The sequence below is a fragment of the Neofelis nebulosa genome, chromosome 2 (genome assembly GCF_028018385.1).
Source record: "Neofelis nebulosa isolate mNeoNeb1 chromosome 2, mNeoNeb1.pri, whole genome shotgun sequence".
In the NCBI taxonomy this organism is placed as follows: Eukaryota; Metazoa; Chordata; class Mammalia; order Carnivora; family Felidae; genus Neofelis; species Neofelis nebulosa.
Window position 1 is genome coordinate 213,072,908 of NC_080783.1, and position 16,986 is coordinate 213,089,893.

The 16,986-nt window shown below is 54.6% G+C and overlaps 1 protein-coding gene and 1 long non-coding RNA gene across 6 annotated transcripts in view; one reads left to right on the forward strand and one right to left on the reverse strand.

Moving 5' to 3' along the window:
- Nucleotides 1-4,517: 4,517 nt before the first annotated feature.
- DHRS3 (dehydrogenase/reductase 3) overlaps nt 4,518-16,986 on the forward strand; it is a 41,554-nt gene continuing 29,085 nt past the window's right edge. Inside the window, exons 1-3 of one of the 5 annotated variants that reach the window (XM_058719026.1) lie at nt 4,518-4,535; nt 4,931-5,146; nt 7,277-7,426. In XM_058719026.1, the coding sequence (XP_058575009.1) occupies nt 7,277-7,426 (150 nt within the window). In that variant the 5' untranslated portion in view covers nt 4,518-4,535; nt 4,931-5,146. Of the gene's footprint in view, nt 4,536-4,643; nt 5,147-5,443; nt 5,546-6,992; nt 7,107-7,231; nt 7,427-16,986 lie in introns of those variants that run through there. The other 4 variants (XM_058719025.1, XM_058719028.1, XM_058719027.1 and 1 more) reach the window with 4 other exon arrangements.
- Nucleotides 7,018-8,377, reverse strand: LOC131505454 (uncharacterized). Its single transcript, XR_009258402.1, has 2 exons — nt 8,272-8,377; nt 7,018-7,336 (listed from the first exon to the last, which is right to left on the reverse strand). It is a non-coding gene; the product is annotated as an uncharacterized LOC131505454 (long non-coding RNA).

Below are 16,986 nucleotides of genomic sequence, written 5' to 3' on the forward strand. Positions count from 1 at the left end.
GGCTCTGGGCTGATGGCTCAGAGCCTGGAGCCTGTTTCCGATTCTGTGTCTCCCTCTCTCTCTGCCCCTCCCCCGTTCATGCTCTGTCTCTCTCTGTCCCAAAAATAAATAAAAAACGTTGAAAAAAAAATTAAAAAAAAAAAAAAAAAGAAGTAGGCGGGGGGTGGGGGGTGGGTATTAGTTTTTTAACGTCTCCAGCCTTTGCAGACCAAGTGTCCCCCTCCCCACAGGGAGTTTACACTGAAGGCTGTTTTCTCCTGTTTCCTTTGGCTGGACAAGTACCCCTGGTCTGCACCCCCTCACATGGCTCACGTCCTCCCACACGGCCGTCTCCACAAAGATGTCCCCCCCCCCCCCCACAATTTAGCCCCTCTTACACTGCTTGGGACACTGGTTTTCACTGGACCACAAGGTTCTCCAAATCCAACCCCCTCATTCAACACTGCCAGCTTTTTCTGCTCAGGGCAAAGTCGCCAATGGTCAGATAAAGCTGTGTGTGTGTGTGTGTGCGCGCGCGCATGTGTGTGTATCAAGTTATCGCTGTTAAAATCCCACTCAAAAGGAGTGTCCCTTGGAGGAGGAAGGGACCTCCCGGGAGGCCCCCGAGCTGGGCATTCCCAGGAGAGAGCTTGCTGGTGTCACTACTTGCCCGTCTCTCCCCTGCCCATCCCACATGGCCTCCCCCCTGCTGTCTCCGCACCTGCTCCTGGTTCCTGTGGGCTGTCCTGGACCCAGAAGCCGGGGCTTCTCCCCTCTGCTCCTGTCACACCCGCTTGAGGGACACCACCTCGCACTTCTCAAACTTCAATGTTCACAAAAAGCACCTGGGGACCACTCTAAATAAAACGCAGAATCTGATTCAGGAGGTCCAGGGTGAGGCCTGGGACTCTGCATTTCTCACACGTCCGGGTGATGCTGACGCTGCTGGTCCAAGACCACACTGCGCGCGGAGACCCCAGGGGAGCTAACCCCAGCCACCCACCCCCTTTCCCCACCCTCCCCTCTGGCTGCTCCAGCCCACCAAGCACCCTCCTGCCTGGGCACTTCCTGTTCCTCCCCTGCAGTGTCTCACACCCCACTCCACTCAGGTCTCTGCCTCAGTGTCGCCTCAGCAGGGCCTTCCCTGGCCAGCCCCCATGAACAACTGCTCAACCTACCGCCACCACTCGGACCCCTGCCCACTCTCACCTCTCCATCCCCTACCCTGTGTATATTCTTCCTGGCACACTTCACCTCCTAGCAATGCCAGAATGCCCGCCCCGGGGGGCAGGGACCTTCACGTCCTTACTGCTGTCTCTCCAACATCTAGAACCGGGCCTGGCACACAGTAACTGCTCAATAAATAGTGGTGAGTGAGTGAGTGAGTGAGTGAATGAATGAATGAATGAATGGAGAGACATTTGAAATATTTCACTAACTTTCCTCCCGAGGCTTCGTGTCAGGGACTCGGTTTCTTTACTGGGGGAGAGAAGGTACAACCTCGCTTAGAAATCACACAAGTTAAAAAATGACCATTTTCAGGGCGCCTGGGTGGCTCAGTCGGTTGAGCGTCCGAATTCCCCTCAGGTCATGATCTCACGAGCCCCACATCGGGCTCTCCGCTGTCACACAGAGCTCACTTCGGATCTTCTGTCTCCACCTCTCTCTGTCCCTCCCCTGCTCACTCTCTCTCCCTCTCTCAAAAATAAATCAACATTTCTTTTTTTTTTAAGTACCAGTTTCAAGATGGTGACAGCAGAACACTGACCTCACTGGGGACCCAGTGCCACTGCATGGGTCACACACCCACCAAGGCAGTCCAGCCTCTACCCCTGAGAAGCTCCCAGTCTGGTGTGAGAGTCCTGGTGTGTGGAACCAGGTACAGTGTAGGAGGGAGGGAAACACAGGGGTCAAGCCTTGGCTTAAGACAAGGACACTGGGGACTCGGGGGGCAGCTAGGAAGAGTTTCCTGGGAAAAAAAATAGCACATGAGTTAAAGGAAACATTGCCAGATAAATAGGTAGGTCACCTGGCCAGAGAGAAAAGGTCTTGGAGAAAGAGTGTTGGCAGCTATGGGGATGGAAGGTAACAGGGTGAAATGAGGGAGTGCCCAGCTGGCGAGACGTTCCAGAAGCCCTGCTCTGGAACCCCACAAAATGTTTCTCTGCATGTGGCCAGGCTGACTCCTTAGCAAGATTAAAAGGCCCTGACAGGCACGGACCGTGCCATGAAAACAAGAGCCGGCACTCACTGAGCTCCTGGTAGGGGATTTTAGGAGTATCTAATTCTATCCTCATTATTACCCACGCTTGACAAATGAGGAAGCTCGAGATGGGGGCGCTGGTGGAGCTGGGACTTGAACCCAAGCTGCTCCTCTCTGACGCACCCCCCCCCCCACCTCCGGTCCCATCAGCGGCAGCCCAGGTAGGGGACTCGGTGACGGTTGGCTGGCTGGTGGATGGACTGAATAGGTGAGTGAAAGCACTCCCGTCCCTCTAGCTTCCGTTTTCTCCCCCCATTAGGTATCTCGAGCTGACAAGAATGATCAACCCAGAACAGCCCACGAGGGAGGCCTTAACACCATGATAGAGCCTAAGCGCCGAGGAGGGAAGGGCTTGCACGGCGGTGGAAGAGGTGGGGAGACCTTCATGCAGGGGCTGTAAGTACCAAAGGGGCCACGGAGCGACAGCCCTGGAAGGTTCTCAACCATTGGGTGCCCGACAATCTCCTGCCGGGCCTGCATGCACACTCGTGGGCCCTGACCCTACTAGCCTAGGCTGGAAGCCCAGGAATCTGTATTTTGACCAGCACCCCAGGGAGTCCTACACGTTCTGAGAGACATCCCTGGATAAAGCAGACAGAACTTAGAGCATTTGACCAGGGTTCGAGTCCCATCTCCACCTCCTAGCTGTGTGATCTTGGGTGACTTTCTTAACTTCTCTGAGTCTCGTAAATAAAAGGCAAGGCTTGATGCCCGTTTATTTTTCCAGCTCTCAGTTGGGGTGGTGCTGAGGAAAGCACCATGAACATTCATGTGCTTGGCACTGGGGATGCCAGTAAGTAAAAAATAGGGGATTCGGTGGGCAGTGAGGGGGGGAAGACGGTTACAGCCTCGTGGCCTATCCAGGGCCAGCCAGTTCCCCTGCTGATCTCAGGGGAGGCTCTCCTGGGGGCCCACCTCTAACCCTGACACGGGCTGGCTCTGGACTAGGAGGCGGGTCCCAAACTGCCCTGCTGGGTCTCTGTACCTCCTGTGCCTGCCCTGTGCCAGGAGAGCTGAGTCATGGAAAAAGTTAGTTCTCCAGCCTACAGCTCACCCCCCACTCCATCCAACCCACAAAGGCTCCTTTCACGGTTTTTTTTGGTTTTTTTTTTTTTTTTTTTTTTGGTGGGTGGTGGAGGGGAGGCACTGTGGGGCCCTCTCCCTGGGCTGGGATGTGAAATTTCAAACTTCGCCCTGAAGTTAAATTCCTCACCCCCTGCCCCCAAGGAAACTAAGGGAGGAGGGGTACCAAGAGCAAAGGACAAGGGATGGGGGCGACAGGAAGGGGTCCTGCCCATGCATTTCTCACCAAAGCCAAGCCACAGGGACCCTCTGCTGGACTGGACACCCCCCAGCCCAGTGCCCCTTCAACCTCATCCTTCTCAGGACCCGGGGGGGATACTCTACAGAGGAGGTGACAACACCTCTATGGGGGAGTGAGGCCCACGGGGATGCCAGGCCCACAAAATCCACATCCTGAAGGTGAAACAAGCAGAAAAAAGCTGTCTGCTTCCCGGCCATAAGCCAACCCCCAGCACCTTTTAGGATCGCCTGACTTGTTCCTTTTCATTCTGATTTCACCCCAAAGCTGGCGGCTGGGAAAGAAAAGGGCACCATCCCATGTGGCCTTCGTGAGTCACTTGGATTTGCTGTGCCTGTTTCCTCCCGCGTCAAATGGGTGTGAGGACACCCACCTCTGCGGACCGGCTCCTTTCTTAAATGAGAATACGTGTTGAGGGACCTGATACCCGGAAGGTCAACGTGAGTCCTCAACCTCCTGTGTGCCCACTGCCTGCCTTCCATCCCAAGGACACACCCAGGGGAAATGTAGGCAGAAACCAGTGGTCCCCCAGCTGGCCTGGCGTCGGAAGGGGGCAGGTCACATGTGGGGGACCAGGGGATATAGGTGAACATGCCACGGTGTTTATGAATTGCTTAACACTTCTGTGCCTCAGTTTCCTTCTCCATAAAGCAGCAGGCATGTGGGGAGGTGGGGCTATGATCTTCGCAGGCCCTTTTAGGCTCGGGGTGTTGCCACTACGTAGGAGAAAGGTCTGGAAGAAAAAGGATAGCTGGGGAGTGAGCAGAAACATGGGAGGCCTTGGCTGGGGCAGCTTGGAGGTGCAGTGTCGCAGACAGGCCACTAGGCGGTTCCGAGGATAAGGGATGATAACAGGCGGAGTCCGGGGAGGCGGGTGGGGTTCCAGCTCCAGACTTTCCCAGGGGCTGATTGATTAACAGGCCCGCGGACACCAGGCGTGGCGGCGGCTGGAAAGGGCCGGTCTCTTCTCAGGTTGGGATTTCTTTTCCATTTTTACAGACCTCCAAGGTGGGAGGTGTCAGGCACTTCGACAGAGTCCTATCTTTAGCCCCAGTCTGGGAGTGGGAATGAGGGCGACGGCCCGCCCCTTCTGTCACACTTGTGGAGGGTCGAATGGAGACCGGAGGGAACGTCATCCTCCACCTCTGTCGCCCGCTTGTGCCCGAGTCGGGTGGGGTGGGAGGAGAAATCAGGTCCATGTTGGAATCCCTCCCTCCTGCAGTTTCTGGCCGGGTAGCCAGGAAAACGGAGCTACTAATACCCCCGTTGCAAGGTCAATGGGGGGATTAAATGTCAGAATATAAACCCTCAGCGTAGGAGAATTTCTCCTCCAACCCCACTCATCCAAGCCTTTCCCGTTCTTCCAGTGGCTGTCCAGATGAGTTTCCCAACTCCCCGGGAAGGAGGACCCTCGCCTGCAGAACCTCTCCCCAGGACTAGAGGGTCTTTGTGGAATCCCCAGCCGCCACCTCCCCGAGTCAGCTTTTCTGAAAGCAGTTCTCTCACCGGATTCGCAGCAGAATTACCAGGTGGAACACAGGGATTCCAGTGCACCCAGCCCTGCTGAATCAGAACGTCTGGGGGTGAGGCCCAGCTTCCTCGCCTGAACAAGCCTGGCGCTGGGGAACCACTGTCCCAGATTACAGGGTAGTTGCCCGGCTCATCCCCTCCCCTGCTGGCCTGGGACGGTCAGGGGCAGTGGGAGGCAAGTCCCATCAGCACTTTTAACTGGGGCTGCCGTTTCGTGACTCACCTCCCAGACTTCCCGCAGCAGACATCTCTAAATAGCAGGCTCCCACCCTCCGGCAGAGGAGGTATTCTCCCTGCGGGGGGGAGGGCAGGAGGTGACAAGGTGGGTGCCAGGCTAGGGCAGCCCAAGGAGACCCATAGACAGAAGACGCTGCCTGCACAGCGCAGGGGGCACCGGTGTAGGACGTCTTGTTTGCAGGCTTTTGTTATTAAAGAAATTGCTGTCACTCAAGGTAATTCTACCCCAGATGAGCAATAAATATGCTCCCAGCTAATCTTACGGGGATTTTATTGGCACCTTGGGGGCAGAGGTTCCTTTACCCTGCTCACCTCCCCCCACCCCCACCCCCCGCCCTACACCTCTCAAAACAAAATCCTGCTCCCCAGCTGTTTCCCCCCAGCAACAAGAAGGACTCGGGCCGACTAAGAAAGTGCACGCTAAGTGAAGACAGAAGGCGTCTGGGCAAAGGGCGGGAGTGGTTTCCTGGTCCTACCTGGAGGCAGGGGGTGACCAAAGAGCCTGAAATAACCCCTGGTCGACCTGGTTGGATCAAAGCGTGCGCGAGCTCCCCCGGGCCTGCCCCGCGCGCAGGACCCGGCACCTGGCCCGCGGGCGCCCCAGCTCGGGGAGACCGCGTCCCCGACCAGGAGGAATGTCTCGAGGAGGGAGCCGGTTCGCAGGAGTCGGTTCCAGCGTGTTCGACTTACTGCCGCGAGCCCTCAGGGACACCGCCGGCAAGTCCCGGCTTGCAGAGAGGGGAGCCTGCCCGGGAGAGCGCGAGTCGGAGCGAGCCCGGGTGCGCGCCCGCGCGCGCGCCCCGCACTGCGCGGGGGGAGGGGAGCCCGCGGCAGCCACTCAGAGGAACGGTAGTGGAGCCTCCGCACAACTTTAACTGTCAATCAGACTTAATGGGGTATTAAAAAATGGGGGGGAAAAAAGGGCAGCCCTCTCGCTCCGCGCCGCTGCTGCCCCGGGAGCGAATGAATAAGGCGGCGCTGACGAGGGCGTCCGATCCACACGCGCTCCGCACCCGGGCCCTCTCCAAGTTGGAAAGGACAAAAAGAAGGCAATAAATGCTAACAGGGGAGAGAAAGGGAGCCGGATCGAGCGGCAACTCCCGGCCTCTGCTGGGAGAGGGAGGGAGAGAGCCGGAGAGAGCGAGCGCGCGCCAGGGCGAGCCATGCACGTAAAGAAACTGACACCGGGACCCCCCACTTCTCCTGCACGTTGCTGGCAATCAGATCGCGTTTAAGCAATTTCCTGAGCCCAAGAATAGCAATGAGTCGGGAGACTTTCGCGGGCTGAAATTGGGAGCTGCAAGCACTCCCCCCCCCACCACTTTTTTTTTTTTTTTTTTCCTGGAGAAGGGGTGGGGGGGGCGCTACAATTTGGAAACGGCCTTTTTTTTTTTTTTTTTTTTTTTTTTAAATCTTGCACTTTGAAACCGCGGGACTGTAGCAGGGTGCGTGCGTGTGGTTGGTGCCTTTTTTTTTCTCCCTTGCCTAAACTCCTCTGTCAGCCTGTAAACATTACCTGAGAATTCCCCAGCCTAAACGGCTGCTGGGGCAAGAAACTTCTTGTTAGAACTTTCCACCTCCGGCTTCCCCTCCAGCCCTCTTACCGTCCCAACCTTCTCAGAAGGTTTTTCTCCTCCCGAGGAGGATTTATCTTTTTTTTTTTTTTTTCCCTCTCTCTCTCTCTCTCTTTTTCTTTTTTTTTTTTTTTTTCTTTTTTTCTTTTTTTTCTCACCCGGTGCTTTGCTTTTGGGAAGAGGTGATTTCAACAGTGGCCAGGTGGGACGCCTCTCTCCCCCTTTCATTCGGTTTATTTATTATTGTTTGGGTGTTTTCTTTTTTAATTCCTGTTTTGCTCGGTCCGGGGAGTTTCGCCCCCCCCGCCTGTCTCCGCGGCGCGGAGGATGGTGTGGAAATGGCTGGGCGCGTTGGTGGTGTTCCCTCTGCAGATGATCTATCTGGTGGCCAAAGCAGCCGTCGGACTGGTGCTGCCCGCCAAGCTTCGGGACCTGTCGCGGGAGAACGTCCTCATCACCGGCGGCGGGAGAGGCATCGGACGCCAGCTCGCTCGCGAGTTCGCAGAACGCGGCGCCAGAAAGGTACCGGGGCACGGCGACTCCAGGGGGTGGGGGCCGAAGGTGCGGGGGACGCCCACCTGCTGCCGCAGCCGGAACCCGCGCCCAGAGGAGTCGCCGGCCACCCTACTTCTCGGCGCCACCCGCGAGTGCTGAGCTAGCCAGTTTCACCTTGTAAATTTTCCCGGGCACCAGACTGTCTTTTCTGGCAGGTCCGGAGCTGGTCCGCTCCTTTGGGATCGGCGGCCGGTTGGCCGTTCGCCGCCACCCCGAAACTTAGGAGACCCACCCATTTCCCACATTCCTCCCTCCCGAAGGAAGGTGTTGTGTTTTCCCCCCTCGCCTTCCCCTCGATGCCGCCACCCTGGTGAGTGCAGGGTGTGTGCGCTCCTGGGTAGAGCTGGGAGCCGCCTGCTAGCTGGCTTCGTATTTTCCTTGGCAACCCGCTTCCCAGCCCCAACCTGGGCGGCTGCAGCTCTGGAGGCACGTAGAGAGGGGATACTTGGTTTGGGTTTGAAAGGGGGGTGGGGAGCGGTCTTGGATGTCTAGCCAGGCCTGACATGCACTCCCACGCCCAGGTATTTGGAAATCTAGAAAGAGAGGGACAAGGGTAATGGCAGCTGATAAAGCGCCCTTGTTCTCACCTTCAACCGTGCCCCCTCCCCCCCCCAGATGCAGCCCCAGAGGGGATCCCTCCCCAGTAAATGGGGAGGTGGCACTGTGGGGAGGGCCTTCCCCCTCCCCAGGGCTGTCTTTAGCTTTTTGGTGGTTACACCATCTCTTCCTCTGGTTTTCCCAGACCTGGTGCCCGAGAGTGGGGAGGGTGAGCCGGCTGTCACCCAACTCTGACCCAAGCCAGGCTGACTCACCCGGTGACTAGAGCAAAGGAGAGAGAGAGATTGGAGGCTGGCAGGCCAGACTGTCTCAAGCCGGCCCTGTGAGGAGGAAGAGCAAAATCAGGGAATTAGTTTGAAACTTCAACTGTTGAGAGCAAGGGTGGGGGGGGGGGCGGCGGGGAAGGGCCGGCAAAGCCAGCTGATCTGACACGGAGCCACATACCTAGGGGATTAAGTAAATATGTACTGTAGAAAACCAAACCTGCATGTAATTCCAGGTTGCTTTTGTTTTGTTAAATACTGCCCTGAGATTTACAATTCCTCCGGGGTGGCTCAGACTGGGACTGAACTTTGGAGCCTGAACTATCAGCCAAAGCTGATGGCGATTAACTCTTCCCCTGCCGGGCCCGCGTGGGGGAGGGGAGGGCCGTGGTGGCCCAGCTAGCTGGAGTTGGCTGTCCCTGGCTCCTGCTTCTCCTTGGGTGGTTTGGACAGCTGCTTGACCTTGCAGTTGGAAGGGTAGTTCGGAAGTGTCTTTAACCCTTGGACACACTGAAAAAGGAGAAGTAAGAGAGTTGTACTCAGCAGTTTCATTGCCTTGGGGTGATGCCGCCTCGAAAGTCTCCCAAAGCTCTTTGTGGAGGGGTGGGGAGGGGCGGGGGGGGGCGGGAATCAGGATGGCAGATGAAGGTGTCCTTGTGGAGATATGTGGGGTCTGGGACAGTCGCGTGTGATTGTCATTCCTTGGATGTCTGCATCCCGCAGAAACTTTCTTCAGAGTCTTCCAGCTGGCCCAAGTCCTGGTCTCTTTTACTGCTTTTGTAACTGGCTGCAGTAGGCTTACGAAGAACTCTTTTTGTCAATCTGGAGAAACTTGACTAGTGTAAACAACCCTAAATTAAAGAAGTATATGGCATGGGAGGGGGAGGCAGTGAAATAGAGCGGAGTGGCACCCCACAAGCTCATGCACTGGGAACCCTGTCCCACCTTACTTGGAATGGACATTCTCTTCCAGGGAATAAACTCAGGGCCAATTAGAAATATGTCTCAAATTGGTATCCCGTCACCAGAAACAGGATCTATGGGGGCCCGTGAAATTTCCAGGGCCGATCATGCTTAGGTTTAGTCATCAGCCCGGTCAGGACGAACAAGAGTGCTCCCTGTAACTAATAACTGTCTGACCAATTATTAGAGATGGTTTTTAACGAGCCCTCCAGTTGCCACCATGGTGGGGAATTTGGAATATGCGTGGGTCCATCTGGGGCCGGGGAGAGGGCCTTGGGACAATCCTGAGCCCAGGAGTGTGTGCACTGCCTCTGAGAGCCCTTCCAACCTGGATTTGGGTGGGATCGGATCTGGAGGGGGAAGGCCCCCAAAAGAGAAAGAAGGAAGGAAGAGCTTCTCCCAACAGTGGCATATCCAGAAGAGAAGTCCGTTTACCTTTGGGAAAGAGCAGCAAACCCCCTCCCCCCTCCCTTTTCTCATAATGATCTTTGGCAATATTTGTGGGCGGAAGTGTGCCTTAGGCTACAAAGGTGACCCAAACGAGGGTTTTTCTTAAAGGGACACGAAAGCTCCAGGAGTCAGAAGTTCCCTCACCTGGAAACATCTGTTCCATGGGTACATGCCATCCTGAGGTTAACCAAGGCAGGGCTGCCCATGGTTAGGGTCTCCAAGTGGGTTATTCCCACTATACTCCTTTTTTAAATTTTCTGTGCTCCCCCGGAATTCCTTCCATGAAAGCATTCACAGAGCTTGGGCGCATCCGGCTAGCTGGTCAGCTGGCACAGCCTCCCAAGTCTTTGACTTTGACAGGGTTTTAGCAGGGGGGCCCTGGGAGGAGGAGAACTGGACTGTTTGTTTGGAAGTGTTTGCAGTGGCTGTTCCAGCTAGATGAAAGCCCTGGGCTGTGATGGTGGGCCCAGGGAGGCAGGGGCAAAAAAAATGAGGACCCAGTCCATCCATGAAGGACCGCTAGAGCTGGGAGTCAGGGCCCCACCCCTTTCAATGAGGTACTGTGAGAACTGGCTTGGAGTTGTACTTGCTTGGCTATTATTGAGTTTACAGCATGTGGGTTGATAGCCTTGTCCCTAAAGCAGCTAGCCAGGAAGTAGCCCTTTATGTGGCTTTGGGAATCCTATTCTCCTTCCCATCCATTCAGCAGTCCCATATCCTTCCCATTCCCGGTGCCGGGCCAGGCCCGGGCCCACCTGTGCCATGATGACCGTCTAGTTCACCGACCCTGCTTGAGGTGTCTGGCAGGTGTTTGGTATAGCTCTAAGCCTGGAGAGGGGGTGGGCCCAGCAAAGATGAATGAAGACCCAGAGACAGTGGCAGGTGTTTAGAGTCAGGGCACAGATCATTCGTTTCTTCTGGCCACCATAACAGATCAGCAGGGCCCCACTCCCTTTAAGGACTCTAAGGGAGATTCCTTCTTGCCTCTTCCAGCTCTTGTGGCTCCTGGCATTCCTTGGCTTGTGGTGGGATCTGTCCAGTCTCTGCCTCCTCGTGTGGCCTTCCCCTCCGTCCCTGTCTCTACGTCCTCTCCTCTCTTTATAAGGATACCAGTCAATGTGTAATGAAGTCTCAGCCAGGAATGAATGAGCCTGAACTGATTACATCTCCAAAAACCTCATTTCCAAATGAGGTCACATTCAGAGGTTCTAGGGTGCCCATTCATGGGTGGGGGGCGGAGGGGACACTACACAGTGGGAGCCCAGTGGAACTGTTAAGCTATAACAGAGGCTCACAGAAGGGCTTCAGGAAGGAGGTAGCATTTGAGTCAAGAGTTCCAACCTGAAGGGATGTGACAAGGTCACTCCGGATGTGAAAAGGTCACTCCGGGTGCAAGATATCACCTGATCAAAGACTACGCACCCCATTGGAACTGGGGAAAGGAGGCGGGAGGCAAAGAAAGACAATACTGTGGATTGGGATAGGGAGCTGGGGAGGTAGGTGGGGGGTCATATCTCAGACTCTGAGTCAGGCCAGTACAAATAAAAATAGGAAAGAGGAAGAAGACTGGAGAGGGGTCCCGACAGGGCTTCCTGTGGGACCCAGAGTCACCAGAACAAAATAGCTAGTAAACAAAATAGTAGTAAACAATGATGGATGGGACGCCCGGGTGGCTCAGTGGGTTACGCGTCCAACTTTGGCTCCGGTCATGATCTCCCCAGTTCGTGAGTTCAGGCCCCACGTTGGGCTCCACACTCCCACTTGGGAGTCTCTCTCTCCCTCTCTGTCTCTGCCCCTCCCCAACTTGCACACTTGTTCTCTCTGTCTCTCTCTCTCAAATAAATTAACTTTAAACAATGATGGGTGATGAAGGTCAGTGGCCCTTCCCCCCTCCAACCTCACCTTGAATGCAGACTTTGCCAGAAGTTTCTGGGAAAAGGATCAGGCTCCCATTTGTTGTGTCTTGGAGCAAAAAGGTAGGGCACCTGTCCTACCTGTGGCATTTGGGAAAAGCCATTCAATAGCATCAGGTCCTTGGGTTTCAAACAATGGGCCTTACAATTTGGGCTGTGTCATGAATGGGCAAACACCTCCCTCTTACGGCCTCACCCACTTCCCCTGCGGAACAAGACCTCACAACTGGATCCATGCCAGCTGTGGCCTGGCTTACCTGGGCTGGGAGGCCAGAGCCTGGGTTCTAGACCCAGCTCTGCTGCAACCCTGGGAAAGGAACTACCTTCTCTGGGCTGCAGCTGACAGGCACACCTATAAAATGAGAGAGGACACAATGACCCCTGAGATCCTGGCACGCCTTGAAAGTCTCATTTTATGGATCAGCCTCCCAGGGAAACAACAGATTGCTAATAAGCTCCCTGAGTTGGGAGGAAGAGACCTCTTCAGAACCCATTTGTCCTCCTCACTGCTGATCTCAGTCTTTCTTGCTACTCATCAGATCCCACTGACTGAAAAAAGAAGCAGCTCAGATTTGGGAAATGTGCCGACAGTGGATGGGAGGCTCACTCCCACTCCTCAACTATCTCAACAGCCTCCAGGGAGCTGTCTGCCATGGGTTTATTTCAACTCTTATAGATGTTAATGTTGTTTTTTAAGTTTTTTAATTTATTTTGAGAGAGAAAGAGAGAGAGAACCAGCAGGGGAGGGGCTGAAGGAGGGGGGGTAGGAGGGACAGAGGATCCGAAATGGGCTCTGTGCTGACAGCAGAAAGCCCAATGCAGGGTTCCATCTCACAAACCGTGAGATCATGACCTGAGCTGAAGTTGGATGTTTTACTGACTGAGCCACCCAGGCGCCCTGGAAATTTTAATATTTTCAACCTGTAGTTTTCAAGGGATCCAGGGGCCCAAATTTCCCAACTAGCACATCAAAGGAGAGCTTTCACCTTTTTTCTTTTTGAATTTTTTAAAATATTTATTTATTTTTGAAAGAGAGAGACACAGAGCATGAGCGGGGGAGGGGCAGAGAGAGAGGGAGACACAGAATCTGAAACGGGCTCCAGGCTCTGAGCTGGCAGCACAGAGCCCGACGCGGGGCTTGAACCCATGAACCGGGAGATTATGACCTGAGCTGAAGTCAGACGCTTAACTGACCGAGCCAACACAGGCGTCCCTAGAACTTTCAGCTTTTATCCTAAAGTCACCAGATTGTCTATTTGGGCTTTAGAGAATGCTCACTGGGTCTAGTGATGCTGAGCCTTGGTCAAGAATCTCACATCCAGTCTACCTAGCCTATCCACTAATCCTTGCTTCGAGTCCAGGCTCTTATGAGCTTCAAGCTTCTCAGAGCCATGGCTGTGATCCCTGTACAGAGCCCTCTGGGATCTTCATCATTATGGTTACTTTCCCTGCTCCATTTCCAACTTCATCACTGAGATATGACCTCAGCTGTATTTTTTTAAATTTTTTAAAATGTTTTTATTTATTTTTGAGACAGAGAGAGACAGAGCATGAGCAGGGGAAGGGCAGAGAGAGAGAGAGACACAGAATCCGAAGCAGGCTCTAGGCTCTGAGCTGTCAGCACAGAGCCTGACGCGGGGCTCGAACTCATGGAGTGTGAGATCATGACCTGAGCTGAAGTCGGACGCTCAATCGACTGAGCCACCCAGGCGCCCCTGACCTCAGCCATATTTATGAGAAGGTAGCCCTTGGCTGTCCTTTCTACCTGGGAAAGCTATCTGATTGTCACAGCCACTGCAACTTGTCCCGGAAGGACCTTGTCCCAACCTGCCACTGCCATCAAAATCCAACAGAGTCCTGGGCATCGGTGCCGGAAGGATTCCAGACCCAACGTATTCTCCTCATTTATCCTTGTGCAAAAGCACCACCCCACCTGGAATGTTCTAAGAGGCTCTCCTTATGGCTGCCTTCAAAAGACACAATCTAAAAATACACTAAGTATATAAGATAGTTGAAAGGAAACATTTGAAACGTATTATTCAGATGAACCATGAAGGTCAGGAAAAGTTAAATCCAAATGAGAAGGAGAGAAGGGAATCTGCCTAGATGCTGGCATCCTCAAATGCCCATGCGACTACTGTGGGACCAGTACGGGAGGCGTTAGCGCTCCAAAACTGAGTACTCTGGATTCTTAAAAAGAGAGGGCCAAATACCAGAACAGGTGAGCAAATGAATGGTGGGTGGGAACCCATTCATTCATTCATCCATTCCCTTAGTCATTCACTCAACAAACCTATGCACCTTCGGTGTGCCAGGTATCAGAGGCACTGGGGATATGGTAACGGTAAGGAGCAAAGCAGACAGAAATATCCAGCCATGTAAACAGCCACAGTTTAGTGAAGGAAACAGACAGAGAATAAACAAGAGACATAAAATAGAGAGCACATTAGGTCGTAATGGAAACACAGGGCAACACAAATGAGGCAAAGCGGACCAAGAGGACATGGTGGGAGAGGAGAGAATGGCAATCCCGGCAGTGCAGGGGTGGGGAGGAGGGGGGCTGTTAGGGCAGGGGCTTGTGGGGAGCAACAATCTCTAGAACTGGCTTTGGCTTTGACGCTGAGTGAAGCTGCGAGCAGTTGGAGGGTTTGGGGCACAGAAATGACAGATCTAACCTGAGTCTTAGCAGGATCTTGGGGCTGCCAGAAGCCAAGACAAGGGAGGTGTTATCAGGCCAGGGGCAGGGAGCTGTTCGGAGGCCACTGTGCATTTCTGCAGCCCACCCCCCACCCCCCACAGCCAGCACATAGCACCAGACTTGCTCCGCCCTCTTCTGAGAGCCTCTTTCTCAGGGCGGGACCTCAGCTTTGCATGTGGGACTGGGAAGATGTTGGCTGTGTCCTCCCGATGTCTCTAGAGTCGGATGGAAGCGAACGGGCTGAATGGGGATCTAGGTGGGCCGGAGCACCCCTAGTGGAGTGGGTGAGAGTCTTCTGGGGAGACCTGCTGTCGGCCAGGTCCCGATCTCTTCTCGCTGATACCTCCGGCAAAGAATGCCAGCCAGCTGGAGGGTGGCATGGCTCTGGGTAATTGTGACCGTGTCAGACCGTGTCGCTTGATTCAGCGAGCAGAGGAACCACACAAACAAGGTTCTCTCGCAGTGGCACTCAGGGTCTGGCGTGATGACTGTCCCCAGACTGACAAAGCCCCTGATGCTTTGGAAAGATGAGCCCGCTCCGGCAAGATGGCTTGGATGGCCATAAGGATGAACCGCCCCCCCCCCCCCCACTAAAATTAAAACAAAAGCAGATGTACTGGTGCCCAGGGTGAAGGAGACGCTTTTCTGGTCCACTTTGTCGAAGCACTTCTGGAGCACTGTGGTCAGGATTGGTCAACACTTTGAGAGGGTCCTTGAGCAGTTGGAGAGTGTCCAGGAAGTGGGCTCAGGATGACAGGGACTTAGGTTGGATGGCAAATCCGTGACTCCTTTAGGGGCTGCAGACGGAATCAGCGGCCTTACGCTTCGCAGAGGCAAGGGGCCTGGGCCAGGTAGGGCGAAGGGCCGCGCCAGGCTGCAGGGGTGGGGGGGGGAGGGGTGCTCCAGGATGTGCACTTGGGGTCCCGCACCAGGACCGCCGTCCTGCCCTTTGGAGCCAAGCGGGCTGCTCTGGGAGTGCGTGTGCCGTGGACGCCTGCCACAGGGAGGGAAAGGCTCTGGGCGGCCACCCGGGGCCCCTCCACCCCTCAGGCTCTGAATCATGGTTACTACGGTGAGGACAGTGACCCAGGCAGGGTCAGGGGCCAGAAAGGGGAGAGGATACCAGCATGGATCAACCAACACTTGGAAGAGGAACTCTTCTCGACGTGACCTCACCGGTGTCCTTCAGGGGTCATGTCATTCCTTTGCTTGGGTGTTTCAGGGTGCTGGAGAGAGGAGAAGGGAAGGTGCGGGACAGGCCCCTGTCACATCCTTCACTCTGACCTACAGTCATGACTCAGACCCTGCGGCCCCCAAACTGGATGCTGAGGGCTTCCTTGGGCTCCTAGTGCTCTGCACGACCGCGTGCTATATGCAGCTGTAAGTGACTAGAGTACTGACATGACAGGTGCTTTCCCCAGGTGGCTGTCCTGGTCTAGTCTTGGGTGACCGTTCAGTGCTTTCTCACATTCTCTGTCTCGCCCACGTCCCGAGGTGGGTGTGATCGGCGGCCCACTTCTAAGATCCAGGTGAGGTGAATTGTCCAGGATGCTTGGCCGAAGGCAGACTCTGAACTCAGGATTCCCAGCTTCCAAACTGGGCCCTTGGCCACAGGACAGATCATCTCAGCCTGGCCCCGCCTACCCCAGTCAGGGTTACAGAAGGGTCAGGAGACAAGCTGTTAAATAATGGGGCCTCATGCACAGAGGGTTCTGGACAGAGGGTTGATAAGCTGTACCAGAGTCAACAGGACGCAGTCAACAGGATGGGCCAGGATGCAGTTCTGTTCCCCTTTACTCAAAACAGTTTTAAGCACCAAGTATTTGCATACAATGAATGGGATACTTGCCAAAGGATTAAGGTAGTCCCTGGTTATCAGGGTTTGCTTTAAACAACTGAAAAGCAGGAAAACAACACAGTTTGTGCTTCAAATCTACTTCATTTGGACTTAATTTGACAAGCAGTGTAACCCCTCCAATATGCCAGGAGCCAGCTTTGCGGGAACAGTGAGTGCAAACAACTTCCAGTTAACCCTGAGCCCCCGCCCCCAGCTCGATCCTCTGAAGGGACCAAGGGCTTTGATAGTACAGAGAAGGGAGCAATCACTGCACATTAAGGGAAATCTTAGAAGACTTCTTGGAGGAGGTGGCAATGTAGGGAGTTGTAGTAAGTCTTCATCTTTTGCTGATTGTAGAACCCTGGGATCTCATGGTTCGTGGGTTCGAGCCCCACATCAGGCTCTGTGCTGACAGCTCAGAGCCTGGAGCCTGCTTCAGATTCTATGTCTCCCCCTCTCTCTGCCCCTCCCCCACTCTCTCTCTCTCTTTCTCCCTCTCTCAAAAATAAGTAAACATTAAAAAAAAAATTTTAATAAATAAATCCTGTTCTAAGAATACACGATACACTTTTTTTTTTTTTTTTGAGAGCGTGAATATGCATGCACCGGGGAGTGGCAGAGAGAGAGGGAGAGAGAGACTCCCAAGCAGGCTCCATGCTGTCAGCACAGAGCCCAGCATAGGGCACCATCTCACAAACCACAAGATCATGACCTGAGCCGAAATCAAGAGTCAGACGCTTAACAGACTGAGCCACCCAGGCGCCCCAGGAGAGGGAGATTCTTAAGCAGGCTGCACGCCCAGGGCGGAGCCCGTCTCAGGGCTCGATGTCACAACCGTGAGATCA